Raw genomic sequence first — 19,111 nt, 5'->3', positions numbered from 1 at the left:
GAACTGGGTGAGTAAGGAATGAAATTGGCAGAAGGATGGTGAATTGAGACTTTTGATCCTTGATCTTATGTTCCCGAATTGAAATATCTATGTGTACGCCTGTGTGTGTACGTATAATATATAATTTTATTATACACAGAGACATGTATATTCACAATTCTTTTTAAAATTTTCATTTAAAGAAAAGATTAAAATTTTAAGGCTTAAATGAACTTTTTTTGACTACAACTTCCTCCTACCAGAACTGAGAATAGAATGCTGTTTCTTGGATTTCAGACGTTTTCCTTTCGACCTGTGGCAAGCCTAATAAAATAGTGCCAGAATTGTCAACATTAACCACGTGTATAGATGCTTTATTTTTGTAACATTTTTGCATGAGGAGCCTTAACCTGCTATTTCTTAGGCATTGTCTCCTATAGGTGGCATTCAAGAAACTGACCAGGTCTCTAATGATAGCAGTAGATTCCACTTCTGTCGTCGCTTGAGATGATGTACCTTTGACAAGAAGGGTCAACAAAGTACCTTGAAAAAAATATTTACTCAACAGCAAGATGGCTGGGAGTTGTTCTGTTGTGTTACAAGTGCTGTTAAATAAATCATGAGGAATAATTTTTAAATACAGGAGGGTGTGGCTGTAGCTAGTAATGCTGATGAAAATCAGAAAGGGAATCCAAGAGGGTCCCAATAGTGTTAGACTTTTTAAACAGTAAGAGCTGTGTAGGAATCCTTCTGTGAACCATAAAAATAATAAACGCTGAGCCCATTGGAACATAATCTCAATCAGCAAGATGCCACTGCTTTCCAGATTTCCTCACAGGGCCCTGCTAATTCCATGCCAAAACTGGCAGTGGATTTCTTCCTTCTAATCTCCCCTAATGCCTTATTCGATTATTGTCACTGCTCTCCGACCATGCACTGTCCCTTCAGACTCTCATTTCCCAACTGAGTCAGTCAGAGGAGCCTGGGTGTCTGCAGGACATAGTCTAAGACCACAACCACCTTGTTCCACGTGAGAAGAAGGAAACAAGAAAGAAGGGAGTCAGGGGAATCCTGCAAATTTTTTGGCAACCTCTTTATCTGTTGGATTACTGACTTGAGGCAAACAAGGAATAGAGATATGAAGGGTTTGAAAGATTTCTCCAGTTGATTGGCAAAGCAGAGCTGGCTAGTAGGGAGGACGACGCTAGGAGGAGGGTGAATTGTGCATTTCAGTGCACTGCAGGATGGCGTCGCCTCTGCCCTGGTTGTGCATTATTCTGTGGTGAGTAAGACTCTTTTTCCTAAGTTTTCTTTTTATCTCAGAGGAAAGGAAAAGTGTACATCCATTGGGTGACTCCTATATCAAATCATGAAAGAGACCAGAAGTGGGGGTAGCATGTACTTGTAACAGGGTGGAATAGAGTAGATTAGATAAAACATGTTCTCTGAGTCTGGGAGTAAGGGTCATTGACTCTCTACTCACAGGCTAGAAAGTGCCCTAGGGAAACTCGATGATGAAGGCAACTTCTACTCAGAAAACATCAGTCGGATCCTGGACAACTTGCTTGAAGGCTATGACAATCGGCTGCGGCCGGGATTTGGAGGTAAGAAGCTGCATCTTTGCTACACAAACACCTGCAGTCTCTTTCCTCCTTTTCTGCCCCTTAAAGACCCAGAAGAGTCAGAAACGAGGTAGAGGGAAGGGGCAGGGGCACGGGAGAGAGACCATGTGTATGTTCCCATCCAGTCTCTGCCTCATCCACCATTAGTAGCCTTGTTCAAGTTATTTGAACTCTCTAAGTCTCATATCCTGAATTGTTGTGTGGGTATATGATCAATGTTTGCCTCACAGAGTTGTATGGGTGCAAAATGAGATTATTCATGTAAAACAGTTTTCTTAGCATTTTCCCATTAAAGCATCAATATACATTAATTACTATCATTTTCATTAGAACGAATCTAGCTTCTTTCATTCCTTAATGTTCTCCCAATTGACTAGAATACATTCAAAATAAGGCCACTGACATGAGTTTTCAGAGTTGAGAGACCGAAGGATCCCCACTACTGGAATGCAATAGGATGCATTGCAGATACTAGCTATGATAAGGGGTTTGGCAGTAGAATGCTGAGATCAATCCCTTTAACATCAGTAGTGATAATTGCTTCATCCCTCTGGGCTAATTTCAGGTGCTGTCACTGAAGTCAAAACAGACATTTATGTGACCAGTTTTGGGCCCGTGTCAGATGTGGAGATGGTGAGTGAGTTCTAAGTGAGTTGGGTATTTTCATTTCGGGGAGGATAGTGTAGTCCCAAAACTAATGATAGTGGGCATTGCCACCAAGCTTGGCTCCAGATTCATGACACAATATGTGTATTCATGCTGGGAGGGCATGACCATTAGAGCAGATTCCTGGCTTAATCTTCACATTTCACTAAGGGTTTGAACATTTTAAGCTGAGAGACTTTTTAAAATTATGTCCTCTCTTCCATCCACATACTATGCACTAATTCTTCCCTCCAAAGAGAAGAGCTTTTTCCCCCTCTTTGTGAAGCTCTAGCAAATTTATTGGAGGAGGAAAAAAAACCACACAGATCCTATTCCACATAAAAGTTTATTGAGTATGTCTATGAAACCTAAAACATAATTGTCTTTTGTGGAAACATCATTATCAGTATGTTTTATTAAACAGTAAAGAGGTCATTTGGAAAGGCTAATGCTCTCCACCTTTTACGTTGAAGGTGGACCAGTAGGTGTTCTGGGGACTCTGTTCCAGGTACAGATGGCTGTAGCATTCGTAAGAAGGTATTTATAGTAAGCGGCAATGAAAACTTGAACTCATCTTTTAGAACAAAGTGTATCATGGCATTCTTTTACGGTTCTCAGATGGCATTTCTCTCTAAAGTTGAAATGTAAATACGAATGCTGAAGTAAACATAACTGTCTTTAAAGAGGTTCATCACTAGGTTTTATTAGGGAAATGTAATTCTAAAGAAACAGTTATTGGAGACTTTCATTTTCTGCTTTTTTAAGTTGGCAAGAAAAGACGATGCATAGAAAGAATAAAGGAAGGAGTAAAGGAAGAAGAGAAAGGAACATGGAGGAAAAGAAGGAAGAAATAAAAGGAGAAAGAGTCAGCATTATTCAGAATCCTGTATTATTTTAGTATCATATTTTCCATTCGTATTCTAAGCCACTCCAAGTTTAAACAACCACAACAATTTGCCATTGTATTGTTGAAGTCTGGGTATTCTTAGTGTTCTATCTTACGCTTGTGTCTGTTTTTACAGTTTATTTGTACAATAGATCCCTATTACATCCTGGGTCATTATTGTATGGGCATATTGCTTGTCAAATTATATTTTTAAAATGTAATCACTACTTGCCACAATAAGTTTCATAAAGGAATTTATACAGTAGGCAAAGCAATTATTGGCAATACTTTGATGTAATTCCAAGTTATTTGTTATTGACTTTTGCAATAGCTCTTATTATACCTATTAAACATTTTAATGTTATTCATAAAAGCCACAAATTAACTCATAATTTTGATTATACATACTTAAATGATACTCTCTTTGGAATAATCATGGTAACACTTGTTTTTATTTTCCCTGAGAACACTATAAAATAATTTTGATGTGCAGCTATAGTGTATTTATCAAGTAAGGTTTACCTATGTGTGGAATGTTACTGAATATTACTCTGATGCTCTGAGATCCGTTTGAGGGTGAACGAGGTACAAAGGGGAATAGTTAGACTAACTGACGGTATAAAGGGCCAGCACAAAGGCTAAATTAAATATTTTCATAATCTATTTTCTAGATTAAGGAGGACATATTGATAGATGGAAATATGGATGACTGGATAGATAAAGAGGAAGAATATTAAGGAAAGTCAAGGTGGAGGAGGGAAGTTTAAACATCACAGCACTATCTTTTATAACAATACGAACTTTCTGAGTTTGAGAACAATAATAATTACTTGCTAAAATTATATAGCTTTGTGAGAATTATTGCCATAAAATTTGCTTTATTGCTTAAGTTTAGAGATTGGGTGTATAGGCTAGTGAATAAACTATTCTTAGCAAACTGTCTTTCCAGCCTGCGTGAATATTTTATTTTTCTCTTAGGAGTATACGATGGATGTTTTTTTCCGCCAGACTTGGACAGATGAGAGGTTGAAGTTTAGGGGGCCAACTGAGATTCTGAGTTTGAATAACTTGATGGTCAGTAAAATCTGGACGCCTGACACTTTTTTCAGAAATGGTAAAAAGTCAATTGCACACAACATGACAACTCCTAATAAACTCTTCAGAATAATGCAGAATGGAACCATTTTATATACCATGAGGTGAGGTTTCTCCAATTCTGTTTCCCCTGCCTAAATGATACGTCCATAATACTAACTCAGAAACACTGATTTCAATGTTCCTAGGCTTACCATCAATGCTGATTGTCCCATGAGGCTGGTTAACTTTCCTATGGATGGGCATGCTTGTCCACTCAAGTTTGGGAGCTGTAAGTTAAAACAGGCTTCTGAGAGTCACATAATACATTCAAAATATGTAATTACTTTTAGTAATTACATATTTTAGTTGATACTGGAAATCAAGGAAGAAATATAATCATGACACTATCAGTGTGGTTCTAGGAATATACTTAATCATTCTGTCAATCTCATAAATTGAGGCTTTAGTCACCAAGATTAAATAAAACATTAAATACAATTTATGTTTGTATTTCCTTTTTTTATAGACAATGTGCACTTTGAAGGAAAAAAAGACAACTCGTCAAATTCACTGCTATATTTGATTTGTTTCAAATATGTAGATGCTTATCCCAAAAGTGAAATCATATATACATGGAAAAAAGGACCACTTTACTCAGTTGAAGTCCCAGAAGAATCTTCAAGCCTTCTCCAGTATGATCTGATTGGACAAACAGTATCTAGTGAGACAATTAAATCTAACACAGGTAAGAATTTGACCAAAGGATGGAAATAATTCCGCAAGATGACTCCAGTGCACGTTTTCAAAACATCTTCTTTTTCATTTGCCTTAGCCATTCTCAGCTAAGTATGCTGTTTTGAAGTGATGAGTAGCTTTCCTTAAAGTTGATTTTGCAACCAGGTGCATGTAAAGATTTGTGTGATCTTGGAATAAGTAGTTTTTTATGTATATGATATAAAGAACCCTACTGAAAACAATGAGCTGATGTGTCTCTTTGCTCTGTCATCTGCTGATCAAGTAGCTTTCTCATATACTGAAATGTACCTTTGCTTGTTTTCTTCCGGGCAATGTTAATTTAAAAACTGTCAAGATTTATATTCAACTGCATTCTTTTTGCAGACTGTCAGCAGTAATAACACTGATGTATGTGTCTTCCAACAGGTGAATACGTTATAATGACAGTTTACTTCCACTTGCAAAGGAAAATGGGCTACTTCATGATACAGATATACACTCCTTGCATTATGACAGTCATTCTTTCCCAGGTGTCTTTCTGGATTAATAAAGAGTCCGTCCCAGCAAGAACTGTTTTTGGTATGGCTCACATTTTGTACTTCACATACGTTCATCCTCCATCTTTCATTGCTTGTGTATTTTGAGTAAATATTCACACTGGTGCACTTTTTCAATTCACAAAGAAAATAGGTTCCTGTTTCATCCAGACATAGGTGTCATGCAAAATCACTGTCATTATATCACAAGTTGTGTGGTGAATCAACAAAACATTTGTCTCAGCAAGAATTATGGCTGGTTTCCTATGACTTTCATGTGTCCTATTTGTAGTGCTTTATCTTGATTTTCTTTGTCATAACTGAAGAAAAGCAGAAAGGTAAAAACTGCATGTAAATCCATGAAAGCAAAAGATTAAGATATTGGACACAGTAATACATAAGCTGTATACCCCTTTTATTAGGTTGAACCATATACAATTGTCATCTCATCAATTTTTTATGAGTCAACCTACATATTTAGTTCCCCTTATATATAGAATCACTACTAATTGTGATAAAACAAAATTAAATAATAAGAAAAAGAGCTTTAACTGGAAACATCAGTGACAAACTCCAATGTTTTTCCTCGGTTTAATGATTATAAATTTAGTAGTCTGAAGATAGACTTGAATTAAATAGATATCATAAATCTTGATTTTTAAATGTACTATGTTAAAATAGATCTTTTTGAAAGTTACTAAAGAATACCAACATAATGATGTCAACCATCAATATTATACATCTCCTAATTGTATAAATTCCCCAGGTCATAGTTCAAAAAGGAAAACTGCCAGCAAGTGGGTGATAATTTTTATCTTCTAATGAGTAAATATTATACCTTAAAATCTAGCTAGAAATACAATCAAATTAGGTAACCTAATTTAATGCTAATATTTATACCATATTTATTAGCTGTTATTTAATATGTTAGCTGGTAAAACTGACCTGAAATTCAAGTTTTTTTCTTTTTCTTTCTTTCTTTTTTTTTTTTTTGAGACAGAGTCTCGCTCTGTCGCCCAGGCTGGAGTGCAGTGGTCCGATCTCGCTCACTGCAAGCTCTGCCTCCCGGGTTCACGCCATTCTCTGGCCTCAGCCTCCCGAGTAGCTGGGACTACAGGCGCCCGCCAGCACGCCTGGTTAATTTTTTTGTATTTTTAGTAGAGACGGGTTTCACTGTGTTAGCCACGATGGTCTCAATCTCCTGACCTCGTGATCCGCTCGCCTCGGCCTCCCAAAGTGCTGGGATTACAGGCTTGAGCTACCGCGCCCGGCCTCAAGTTTTTTTTTCTTAAATGGTAATAATTTGTTACAAGTTCTCTCAAGCCCTAAACAACTAGAAGTATTTACGACTTAAATTGTACAATAAACTAATTCAATTCAGCGAACTCAAAAATTTTTTGAGCAATTATAATGTATAAGTCACTTCACTAAATATTGAAAGATACAGAAATGATAATACTTATAATAATTATGAACAATTATAATACAAAATATATTCGAAATATTAAAAAATTACTTTGCCTTGGTAGCGTGCTTTATCTTCTCTGCTGACACATTCTCATTTGATTTTGCCATAGGATTCCCAGTACTAATATTACATTTCCTTTTCTTTTTTATTTTAGGGATAACCACTGTTTTAACTATGACCACTTTGAGCATTAGTGCCCGGCACTCTTTGCCAAAAGTGTCATATGCCACTGCCATGGATTGGTTCATAGCTGTTTGCTTTGCTTTCGTCTTCTCTGCTCTTATCGAGTTTGCAGCGGTCAACTACTTTACCAATCTTCAGACACAGAAGGCCAAAAGGAAGGCACAGATTGCAGCCCCACCCACAGTGACAATATCAAAAGCTACTGAACCTTTGGAAGCTGAGATTATTTTGGTAATTGTTTATTTTTTCTACCGTTACCTACTGTAGGAAAAAGCAGCCTAAATAGTGTTAAGAAACAACTAAGTGTCCAAAAGTAATGTGAGTTGAGCACAGTTTATATAACTGTAGTTTCAAGAGCAAGGCCAGTTTCTGTTCCAACTTCACAGAGAAAAGCTAAGGAACAAGCCTTCATTTATCTTTGCTCTAAACTTTGGGCATTCTTCTTTCATCATGCTCACTTATACTGGCAGATTCTAGACTCTCAGAGAAGACTAGAAAATTCTAAGCCTTTAGATGTTTCTGTTGAACAGAATCACTTATACCAACTAGGGGGAAAAAAGTAAAAAGAAAAAAAAATGTTTTTTCTAATGAGGTTTCAGAGTCTGCAGGAAAGAAACAGGGACTTCTATGGAATGGACAATTTTTGTTATAAATCTGCTTGCTGCTTTATTTCAAGAGAGCAAGGCATCTGTGAATAATGAATAATAGATTCTCTGAATGTTGAATCATAACCCAAGAATTTGATTCATATTAAAACATTTTCATATTCACATTTGTATATTAAATATATGTATATCAATGAGCTTATATTCAATGGCTTACATTCAGTGAGAAATAGTTATAAATTTATGTTAAATTTGCTGTGGCTAAGCTCTGGTACCCAGAGGTTTTTGAATAAGAAACAAATGGTAACATTAATATTTCAAGGACCATTAATATGCCCCCAGATTTCAATTTTGCTTAAAAGTAAATTATAACAACAATGAAGCTGCACATTCTTGTTTTAGTGGATAATAAAACTGATTGACAGGCATAAATTTTTATTTTAATACAAATCTTAAAGAGTAGCTCTAAGAACAGGAATATTTTGCTCTGTGAATTCAAGTAAGGCAGACACTTTGAACTGAAAATTTTTTACAACTGATCAATTCTAGTAAGCACTTTCATATCTGAAAACTACGTGCAGCCCAGTAATCCTCAGTTTAACTTTATGATGAAAATTTTAAAGCTATTTGTTTTTTACTTTTCAGAATCTGAGGCACCTGTTGACTAAAAAGGTGATCATTTTCTTATTGAAATTTTGTCTTTGACAAACTAAGAAACTTGTTTGAGAATTTATATTTTCTCCAAGAAATGAGAGGCCATCCCCATAATATGTAGAAATATATAATTTAAGGATTTGTTTTTATTAGCCGTCATTTAAAAGATAAAGATAAAAGAAAAAAAAATTCCATTCAGTGATCCAGTTTAATTACCTTGTTTCACAAGTGGAAAACACAGTCTAGAAGAGGGAAAATATAAGTTTCTAGTTGGTAGAAAATCTAGGAATTGATTTAAAAACTTTGTATAAGCCGAGTGCAGTGGCTCACACCAGTCATCCCAGCATTTTGGGAGGCTGAGGTGGGAGGATCACTTGAAGCCAGAAGTTAAAAATCAGAATGGACAACATAGCAGGCTGACCCCTATATCTGTAAAAAATTTTAAAAAATTACTCGGTGGTGGTGGCATATGCTTGCAGTTCTAGCAACCAGGAAACTGAGGCAAGAAGATGGCTAGAATGCAGGATTTTGAAGTTACAGTGAGTCATGATCATGCCACTAAACTCCATCCTGGGCGACACATTTAGATTCTGTCTCCGTAATAATAATAATAATAATAATCAGAAGAAGAAGAAGAACCTCTGAAATCCACAACATAACAGAGGCTGAGGCCACCCTCCCCAATAATTCCTTAAAAATTTAAATATATGAGGGTGCATACCACAGGATAAAACATTTTAAAAATGTAGTTGAGTAACAAAATTCTTCCTTTGACTTAATAATATATTCTTTATGTATATGTAGTTTGAAAGGTCACCAAATATATATTTTTTTACAAAATATCCTAGTCTGCAGACTTGCTTCACAATGTTAAAACCATTTTTTGTCATGATAAATTCCAAATGTTTCTGAGAACTTTTTCATGTTTGTAGAAATAAGTGATTCTGTTACAAGATATCTGTATGCATATAAGTATGTAATCTATATATTGTCCATAGGTCATATACATATTAATACATATCTATAAATGAAAAAAGTGCTTATCAGAATTCAGCTTACCAGTTTCTTATTTGTGTAATGTAGTAAAAGTAAAAAAAAAAAAAAAAAGGTCAGAAACAGAAAAAAAAATGGATTTTGAATATGCTCGTAGGTCAGATTTTGAAATGAAAAGAAAGACCAATATTTTTGCTTTACCTTTTTTGAAACATGCAGTACTGAGAAGAGGATGATTTCAAATCCTTGGAGAAAACATAATCACCCCCTCAGGCTATTATTTTAAAGGTGTAAGTTATTAATTTAAGATGGAATTTAAGATCTCAGGTTTTGATATAAACTGTCTCCCATAAACCTAAAATAATAACATATAATGAGTAGGTCCTCTGGGAAGCTAGATTTTTTAAAATGGCATATAAATAATCTCCAAGTACTTTTTTCCTGCATGTAACATTTATTTTTTCTTATGAAAAATTGTATTTCTGAACCTGGTTTTACTTAAAATATTTTAAAGCAATACATAGGGAAATTTTGATTCTAAAAGGCTGAAGTATAAAAATAAACATAAAAACAAAAATGACCAAATCAAACAATGTAAACCTTGAAGGTATCAAAAATAAATATAGGTGATTACATAGGACATTTGCATTACATTTGTTCATGTCAAACTTTGGCAAGTTGTCTTATATGATGTAGAGGAACAAACATAAATTACACATTTGCAATTTATACTACACAATGGTATATTTTGATTGCAAGACATTTTCTTCCAAATACCATGACATTTAAAAATACCTATTCAGTTGTAATCAAAACAACATTATTTGAATAAGTTTGACATTGAAATAGCAAACTAATGTGGTGAAGTGGAAGGGAAATTAAGTGCTTGGATATTTCATGTGATTCTATGTTGTATATTTTAGTATGTTCATTGCTTTTCACAGGAAACTACTTACAGTGAATGTGGGTAAAAGTTTATTCATTTTATCACTTTGATTCTGACCTTAAAACATAATAATAATGGAGAAACTCAAGCATTTAAAATCTAGATCTCAAACCCAAAAAGGCACCTTAAAGCTAAATCTTCAGAAATGCTCTGTAGACTATCTTTCTATTTTTAAGACATGTGGAATTGGATATTTTATTTTTTATTAATTATTTCTGGAAAAGAAATTGTCAACAGTGTTTTTCCCGCTTATATGTTATTTTTTTCTTAATATTTTTATCTGGTATGCTACCTTAACATTAGAGAGTTATTTATGTTTTCATGAGTTTCAGAGCCTATTAACACGTCTGGAGTATACCTGTACCTATATTGTGTGTAAGATCTTTGGTCCTTGATTTCTTTTTGCATAGTTTGCTAGTTTCCTTGTTATTTTAAAGGTCTATGCCCTCATCACTATGTTCCTGACAGTCAATCACTCACCCATCCCCTCTGCAATCCTTTGAGCAGTGTCATTACTCTCAGAGTAGCTTCTCTTCTTTACATGGGTGTGATGCCTTTTGTAAATTATATAACACAAAATTGACCAAAATTTCATTAGTCAGGACAATTACTATATTTATGTTGATTGCATTATTTATTCATTTCTTTTTTTTCTTTTCATCTGGCACCTATTTATTGACTACTTAGGCATTCATTGACTTATTCATACCATATATATTTGATAAGTGCCTTTATGTGCCAGGCCTTTTGTAGAGTGTTGAGGATATATTAGTGAGTAATGTCGGAGGGCCTCTTCCCTTATGGAGCTTCTTGTACAGCAGGAAGTGAGAGAGATCAATGAGCCTTAATAATACCTTGGAATAAAGCCTGTCTTTAGAGATGTATAGTGAGCTGCAGAAGAGCCATGCAAAAGTGTCTTACTCAGTCTGGAGGGGTTTTTGTTTTTAGCAGAGTGATGTCTAAGCTAAGAACACAGAAAAAATTAGCCTGGCTCTGTGCTGGAAGCTCTAAGCCAGTTGCTACAAACTTGGGCATAGAGAGGGCAATAAGATATATACTCTTCCTGTGCTCCTTTTTAAGGTAGTAGGGTGCAGTGGGCCATTACCATACTGCTTTTATCTGTGTAGAGAAATGTGAAGAATAGAATACTGAAAAGTTTACCTTTTCTACTCCAAATATTGCACAAGTATTGCACAAATAAATGGAGTCTCGCTCTGTCGCCCAGGCTGGAGCAGGTTTTTTTTGAGTACTGTCATTACTCCCTACAATTAGGGACTGAATTAAGACCATTAAAGACTCTATGTACCAGAAAGATCACAGTGCCCTTCTTGGTTGTGCCATTGTATGATTTATGGGGCAGGCAGGATGGATTAGATGAGGGTTGTAAGTGGTTAGTCCCTTCCCCATACCTTCTATCAAATCCCCACCCCATACTTCATTATGAATCCTCCAAACATTCTGATGTGTTTTCTAGACATGTTCCCTAGTACCATGAATCAACTATTCAATATATTGCTGCCAATAAGCTGCATGTCTGTAGAAATTCTGGAGTCATGTCTGTTTTCAACTCTACCAGCTGAACACAAACACAGGAAAATCCAACAGAGTTCTAATTTTCCCCATAATGATTAATATGATGACTTTTGCAAACTATCAATACTAAGTGTTTTCAAAAAATATTTTCTCTTATTTGTGTTGTCTCTCCTTGCTTTTTTCTAAAAACAAATGCTTGGTTTATCCCTTAGTAAGGCAGTCCTGGTTAGAGCATCTTTTTAAATGGTGGGAGCAATAGGTTACGTCTCAGACCTACTGAGACTCATTGAATTACATATAAAAATTTGTCTAAATACTTCCGAAACACTTTTTCCCTCTATCACGTAGTTGATTGTCATAAAGTCCAGTTTGACTTAAAGTACCTTTGCAATATGGCATTACTTGAAACAAAGCAGTGCTCTATAAATACCTAAAGCAGGATGGCACTCAGCAGCAGGGGAGCCCTGCAAAAATTCAAAACCACAGGCGTTCCACTCAAAACAGTGACAGCCCCAAGCTGAGCCCTCATCTGGACTTTGACAAAAGCCTATTTTACCATCAGTTGAAGCTGCTATGCTTACAATAGAGCAGGCAGGACTGATGCAAACCTGTAGCTTAAACGGCTCACAAAATTGGCTTTCTTTTCATTTCAGAAATTCAGTGTGTTCCTTCTAAACTAATGTCCAATCCGCTTGTGCTGTCAATTGCCAGTTATTTAGCAACTGATTATCCAGATGCAGGGTAGCCAGGCCTCTTGCATTTCCCTTAGCCTATCATATTTGCTGCCTGTTAGAAATTCCCCCAATCACTCCTGGGCAATGGGACACTTGTGAATCTAAGCCAGTGATTTCCCATGGGGAGCTATTTCCCCCCAGAGACATTTGGCAGTGTCTGGAGATACAACTTGAGGTGGAGGTGGCTAATGGTATCACGTTGGTAGAGGCCAGGGATGCCGCTCCACATCCCAAGACACAGAGGAGGGTCCTCCATAACAAAGAGTGATTGGCCCCAAATGGTCAGTAGTTCTGAGCTTGAGACACTGTGCCCAAAACGCTAAAGCTGATAGGAAGAATAGCATAATAATTGTTGAGAGTGTGGTCTGTGGCATCAGAGGGAAATTGAATTCAGATCCTGCCACTCATTACCTTTGTGAGCTTCCTGCTTAAGCCTCCATTTGCTCATCTATCAAATGAAGATAATATGACATTGTGGATTTTTTGAAGAAATTCACGAAATAATATTTGAAAATTGTCTTGTAATGCTAGTCAACAATAAGCATTTAGAACTGGTACTTATAATGTAATATAAAACCGTATTGAAATGCAATGTAACATAATCATAAAACTTTTCACCCCTCTCTTTGCCTACCTCCTCCAACAAATCTTGGGAAATGTTTAGATTTTTTTCATTTGTTGATTCAGCATTTGTTTATTAAACAAGTACTGTGTTTTAAATATTTGCTAGACACTGTGGAATGCTCATACATATGAATAATGTGTCTTTCACCATTGAGGAGATTCCATGCTAGGAAAGGAGATAAGCCACAACAAAAATAATTATACCTACAAGAAAGAAAATAATAATATCTACAAGAGTCATAATAACTAGGCAGAAAAATGCATAAAGGCTAGAGTAATTGGTGATGGTAGGTGTTAATGAGTTTGGTACCAAAAGATGTGAGGGAAAGATAAAAATGGGTGACAGGTGGATGTTATTTCAGACAAAGAAGAAATAAAGATATGTGAGTGGTGAGAATGAGAAGCAGACGTATTTTGAAAATGATTTAAAAAATAGATATAGCTAAGATTCCTGAGCAAAAAATATATGTACATATGTATATGTGTGCATATATACACATATATATGTTTGTGTATATATCTTTATATTAGGCATTTTTCTTAAATTCTCAAAAACATAGGAAAAAACTTACGTGTTAACTAATATTTGTCCCAGCCTTCACAGATAGAAACTTGAAGCTTAGAGAGAATTAGAGTCTATGGCACCTAGGAGGTGTTTAAATCACATTGCATGCAATTAGTAGCTATGGGACTGTAATCTAGGGATTTCTGACTCTCCTTGTTCTCTTAACTCCTAGGAAACCCTCCACAGAGATTGTTTGGGGAAGTAGATGAGGACAAGGGGAATGCTAGTGTAGGAAACCTTTAATTTCAATATAATTTAATTTTAATTTTTTAATTTAAGTAAAATTACAGTATCCATTTTACTATAAATTTTTCATGGTGTTTGGTTCTGAATGGTACTTCTGACCTCTGGACCGTGATTATTTGGGAATCCCCATTAAGTCTTTTATGACACTGTGACAATGCACAGATTCACAAAGAACTGCCCCCACTACATCTCTAAAAAATAGGGGGAGAATAAGCAAGGCTTTACATTTTTATGGTACTTAATGTTTTATAGTCACTGCTTTATTCCAATGAACTAGGCATGTCTTCCCTCTTTCTACCTAAAATAGAAAGAAAAACATGTTTCAGACAGATAATGCATGCTGTTAAAAGTCAAAATGAGTGTAGAAAGAAAATCTGCTCTGAAGGCTGGCTTCTTTCTACTCTATCATGATTCTTAGAAATGTTTGCTAGAGGAAAGTATTTTAGTGTTCCATATGTGGGAGGAGGATGGCTCTTTTTGGAGGATGAAACAGTGACACCTTTTGCTCTTTCAGGTAAAGAATATTTAAATACTATATTTAATAGGTGAAAATTTAAAGTCTGAGAAATATGATAGAAAATTCTTGAAAAATGGTTCTGTGTTCTCTAGGAGAGGCAGCATGCACTGAGACAGTTACTCTGCTTCTATCCCAACACAGCCTGGTGATTCTGGGCACAGTAGTCCTCAGCTGTCATCTTTTTTTTTTTTTTTTTAGATGGATAGATGGAGTCTTGCTCTGTTCCCAGGCTGGAGCGCAGTGGCGCCATTTTGGCTCAGTACAATCTCTGCCTCCCGGGTTCAAGTGATTCTCCTGCCTCAGCCTCCTGAGTAACTGGGATTACAGGCACCCGCCACCAAACCGTCTGATTTTTTGTATCTCTGAGTTGGGGTTTCACCATGTTGGCCAGGCTGGTCTTGAGCTCCTGACCTTCTGATCCACCCACCTCGGCCTACCAAAGCTGGGATTACAAGCGTCAGCCACTACGTCCGGCCCATCTGTTTTTTTTGTTTTGTTTTGTTTTGTTTTGTTTTTTTGAGACAGAGTCTCGCTCTGTGGCCCAGGCTGGAGTGCAGTGGCGCGATCTCGGCTCACTGCAAGCTCCGCCTCCCGGATTCCCGCCATTCTCCTGCCTCAGCCTCCCGAGTAGCTGGGACTACAGGCGCCCGCCATCTCGCCCGGCTAGTTTTTTGTATTTTTTTTTTTTTTAGTAGAGACGGGGTTTCACCGTGTAGACCAGGATGGTCTGGATCTCCTGACCTCGTGATCCACCCGTCTCGGCCTCCCAAAGTGCTGGGATTACAGGCTTGAGCCACCGCGCCCGGCCCCATCTGTTTTTAATAGAAAGTTTCCCTCATCTCCTCTTCAAGAGCAGCATACTAGCCCTTCTAATATTTTAAACTCTCTTCTACCTCTAAGACCTATGACTAATTAAATTCTGTCCAGAGTACCACAGTTCTGGGCCAATAGATAAGAAAGATAGCCCTTGGTTGGAATTCACTGTGGTTTTTTTGAATCAAATCTTGACTACACCATTTGTTTTTGCTCTTGTGAAAGAAACAGATTTCTCCATGGCCCCTAAAAACAGTGAACTTGAGCTCTCTGTGAGAACTATTATTATTTAGATACCCAATAAGTTTCATGTCAAATCAAATAACAAAATCAAGAAGGGAATATAGAAAAGAAGTTTTGCAGGTTGTTGTCCCTGTAGTCCAAATGTCACCACATCGGTGGGTCATTTTGGTCCTGTGGTTCAACCAGCAAAGGGGAGGCAGCTGTCTTATCCTGTTGCCGCAGTGTTGCTGGCTAAAGCCACGGGAGTTTGCCCACGTGGGTCACATACCCTGCCAGGCAGCGAAATGGTGATTTTGCTGCCAGTGAGGAAACAAGGCCATTTTACAAGATCAGGGGTAATGCACAGCAAGTGTTTGAAGGCAGAGGCCCAGCAAGGACAAGCTAGTCACAAGGAGGGTGATCGTTACAGGATGCAGACAAGAAAAGATAGGTATCAGAGGAGGGCCCCCTAGACACCAACAGCATGAAAGGAATCTAAATCAAACAGAATCAGAGTCTCTGAACTAGGCCCAATACTTTAGAATAAAGATGAGAAAAATGTTGGAATGAAACAGGCACTGAAACTGACCAGTGAAGTTTATTGCTAGCCCTGCTGCCATCATGGACAAAGCATTTCCCCTATCTGGACCCTAACCTCACTTGCCAGTTATTGTGTTAAACATCCCATTCGAGACTGTAGTTGATTGTCTTATGATTTCAGTGAAACAGGAGGTTTAGTGATAGAAAGAAGCATATAACAAATCTGAGTTCAGTAAATGAATCGTTTTTAGTGACTGAGGATAGAGAAAGACCAGTTAGAAAGTTCTGAATGGGAAGTAAAAAGTGTACAATATAGAAATTCTGAGCTAAGAGGCAGGCATATTTCAAGGTATGAACAGTCATCCTACTCAATTTAAGGATATTTATTCTTTGTCACTGGCCTTTGGCATACATAGGCTAATTTTATTTATTTTTTAAATCTTAGCTGATTCAAGCTTATGACTGTGCAAAGATTAGAATGTAGGCTGGGAATGTGTCTAGAAGAATGGTTTTAATAAACCAGGCTGTAATTTTTTTGTACTAATTGTCCACGTATTCCAAATTGGAATTCACCCCTCCTCCCAATACACGCCATTGCCCAAACCCATTGCCCTACAGATACTGCACAACCAGGGGTGGCTATGCCTCTGCAACCTGGCTCATCCCTCCCTAAGGATACAATGCTTACCATAGTTATATGACATGAAATATGCTTTGTGTTATTTGCTGATGTATTGCGTAATAGAATGTCTGATGGAAGCAAGTAAATTATTTCACAATGTATTTTAAGCCTTACTTGGAAAAGTAACACCATCAAATACTATTAAGAAGTCATTGATGTTTGACCTTACACAGAAAGTAAATCATCAATAAATATCTGTCAATGGTGAAAGAATGAATAAATAAGCAATTAAGCAATATATATTCTTTCATTTGGGCTTAATATTTGTCTTGTTTCCACAGCATCCTGACTCCAAATATCATCTGAAGAAAAGAATCACTTCTCTGTCCTTGCCAATAGTTTCATCTTCTGAGGCCAGTAAAGTGCTCACTAGAGCGCCCATTCTACAATCAACACCTGTCACGCCCCCACCACTCTCTCCAGCCTTTGGAGGCACCAGTAAAATAGACCAGTATTCTCGAATTCTCTTCCCAGTTGCATTTGCAGGATTCAACCTTGTATACTGGATAGTTTATCTTTCCAAAGATACAATGGAAATGAGTAGCAGTGCTGAATAGCTTGCAGCCAGGACAACCTGAATTCTCTAAGTTCTTGTTTCCTGTTTCCTATGTTTTCTTAAAAAATAGCATTGAGACTTGTGTAGATGCTTTTCAGAACACGAAATCAAATTGGAAATCTGTAATGCAGCTTCAGTAAGCATGTGTGGGCAAAAAAGCAATAATCCTACTCCTCGAAATAGAAAGTTGAAGGTTGCTGAAAAATATGACTTTTCTGTATGTTAGAAAAAAATTTTATGAGGATAAAATGGGTTCAAGATGAATCTGACAAACTTTGTCTTTCATTGTTCAATATTTTTAATTGTCACTGTGAATAACATTTACCACAAGGCAGATAAAATAAGAAATGCTGACACTTCCAAAGGTTGCCTTAAAATATGTTTATTTTGGCTCAGTTCCCAAGAGAGTAAAATATAAATACAGTCTAAATATTTATCAGTAGGTTAATACCAGCATGTTGGAGGCCTTTATGCTAGTAAAATGGCTTTCAGTGGCATTGTAAAGCCTATGTTGAGCTTAGCCATTTGTTTTTAACCTCGCTGTGCTCTTTTACCTCAATAAAATGTGGTGTTTGTATACATATAAATTATACATAGCTCATAAATTATGTATACATATGTACATAGCTGTAGTTGGACTAAAATTCAGTGTGTTTTATCCTACCAAATTCTCCTTCTAAAATAATACACTTACTATAATTCTATGAGGCTGTAGAAAAAAGGAGTCATTATAAGGAAGCCTTATATATTATGACTATGGTTATCTCTTGTGTTTTCCACATTTCTAATTATAACACTAAATAAAACAACAATAAACATGGTTCTCTGGATCTGTTTCATGCACCTAGACAGACTTTCTTTAGGTGTGGAGAAGCGAAGTGGTTACCTCTACCCCAATGTTATTGCTCCTGGTGAGAGGTAGGAGAAATGGGACAACCAGACTCAGTTACGTAGTGCTGATAAAAGATTTGAATTTATATTCAAATAGTTCATCTTTCCTCTTTTCCTGTTCAATCAATCCTATTCCTTCCTGATGCTTCGCTCTAACAGTATTTCTCCCACATAGAATTGTTACAGGGAAGCAGGAACTAAGAGTAGGAGAAAGCATGTGGTATGATTTGTCTAAATGGACAAACCCCTCATTAGATGTTCCTGGGTCTTAAACATCACAGAGATCACCTTGAGACCAGAACCCAGAAAAAAAATTTTTTTAATACTACTACTCTTACTTTTACCAAGAAAAATGCAAACATACTACAGCTAAACAACTTTAAGTTTAATTGAAACAGCACTCTACTAAGTGTGAGGAGACTGAGGTGTCTGTGCAACTTCTGTATCATTTAGCTCCTTGGCCCAATATCTTTGTTTTTGGGAGACTCAACTGTATTCTCATCTATAGAATGAGGGAGCTGATTAGATGCTCTTCAAAGACCCTTTCATTTTGAACCATGTATGTTTGTTTCATTATTATTTTCTATCTAAATAAAATTGGTATAATTATACAGGGTATATTAAATAATTAAATGTCAGGTGGATGTTAATCATCTTATATGCTAGGTCACATTTAATCTACCTCACAAACCTATAAAGAATATACTGCTATTATCTCTGTTTAAAGATGAAGAAACTAAGGCTCAAAGAAGATAAATAATTTTGTTCAAAATCAAAGAGCACTCAAGTGCTGTAGCTGATAATCAGACTCAAGCGGTGTGAATCCATAGCTTGTTCATTTAACCATACCTATACATGT

At 36.5% G+C, this 19,111-nt stretch overlaps 1 protein-coding gene across 2 annotated transcripts; it reads left to right on the top strand.

Annotated features, from left to right (window-relative positions):
• Window positions 1–785: 785 nt before the first annotated feature.
• GABRA6 (gamma-aminobutyric acid type A receptor subunit alpha6) lies at window positions 786–18,181 on the top strand. 2 transcript variants are annotated; one of them, XM_033180379.1, is made up of 9 exons: window positions 786–1,261; window positions 1,465–1,583; window positions 2,167–2,234; window positions 4,111–4,331; window positions 4,416–4,498; window positions 4,736–4,954; window positions 5,371–5,523; window positions 7,103–7,362; window positions 17,087–18,181. In XM_033180379.1, exons 1-9 carry the CDS (start codon window positions 1,224–1,226, stop codon window positions 17,360–17,362), a joined length of 1,437 nt encoding a protein of 478 aa, XP_033036270.1. In that variant the 5' UTR covers window positions 786–1,223; the 3' UTR covers window positions 17,363–18,181. The 2 variants fall into 2 exon arrangements, with proteins under 2 accessions (XP_033036270.1, XP_033036271.1); XM_033180380.1 differs by having other exon boundaries at window positions 4,811–4,954; window positions 17,087–17,695.
• The last annotated feature ends 930 nt before the right edge of the window (window positions 18,182–19,111 follow it).

This window comes from Trachypithecus francoisi, unplaced genomic scaffold (assembly GCF_009764315.1).
Source record: "Trachypithecus francoisi isolate TF-2019V2 unplaced genomic scaffold, Tfra_2.0 Lachesis_group2, whole genome shotgun sequence".
Lineage (NCBI taxonomy): Eukaryota > Metazoa > Chordata > Mammalia > Primates > Cercopithecidae > Trachypithecus > Trachypithecus francoisi.
Note: the sequence above shows the minus strand (reverse complement) of the source record. Positions and strands in the feature narration are given on the sequence as shown.

Bases quoted from the DNA above. Each gene is read 5' to 3' on its own strand.
- GABRA6 (XM_033180379.1), top strand. From the start codon at position 1,224: ATGGCGTCGCCTCTGCCCTGGTTGTGCATTATTCTGTG. The intron at 2,235-4,110 runs GTGAGTGAGTTC...TTTTTCTCTTAG, and splicing joins CCGTGTCAGATGTGGAGATG to GAGTATACGATGGATGTTTT. The intron at 4,332-4,415 runs GTGAGGTTTCTC...CAATGTTCCTAG, and splicing joins ACCATTTTATATACCATGAG to GCTTACCATCAATGCTGATT.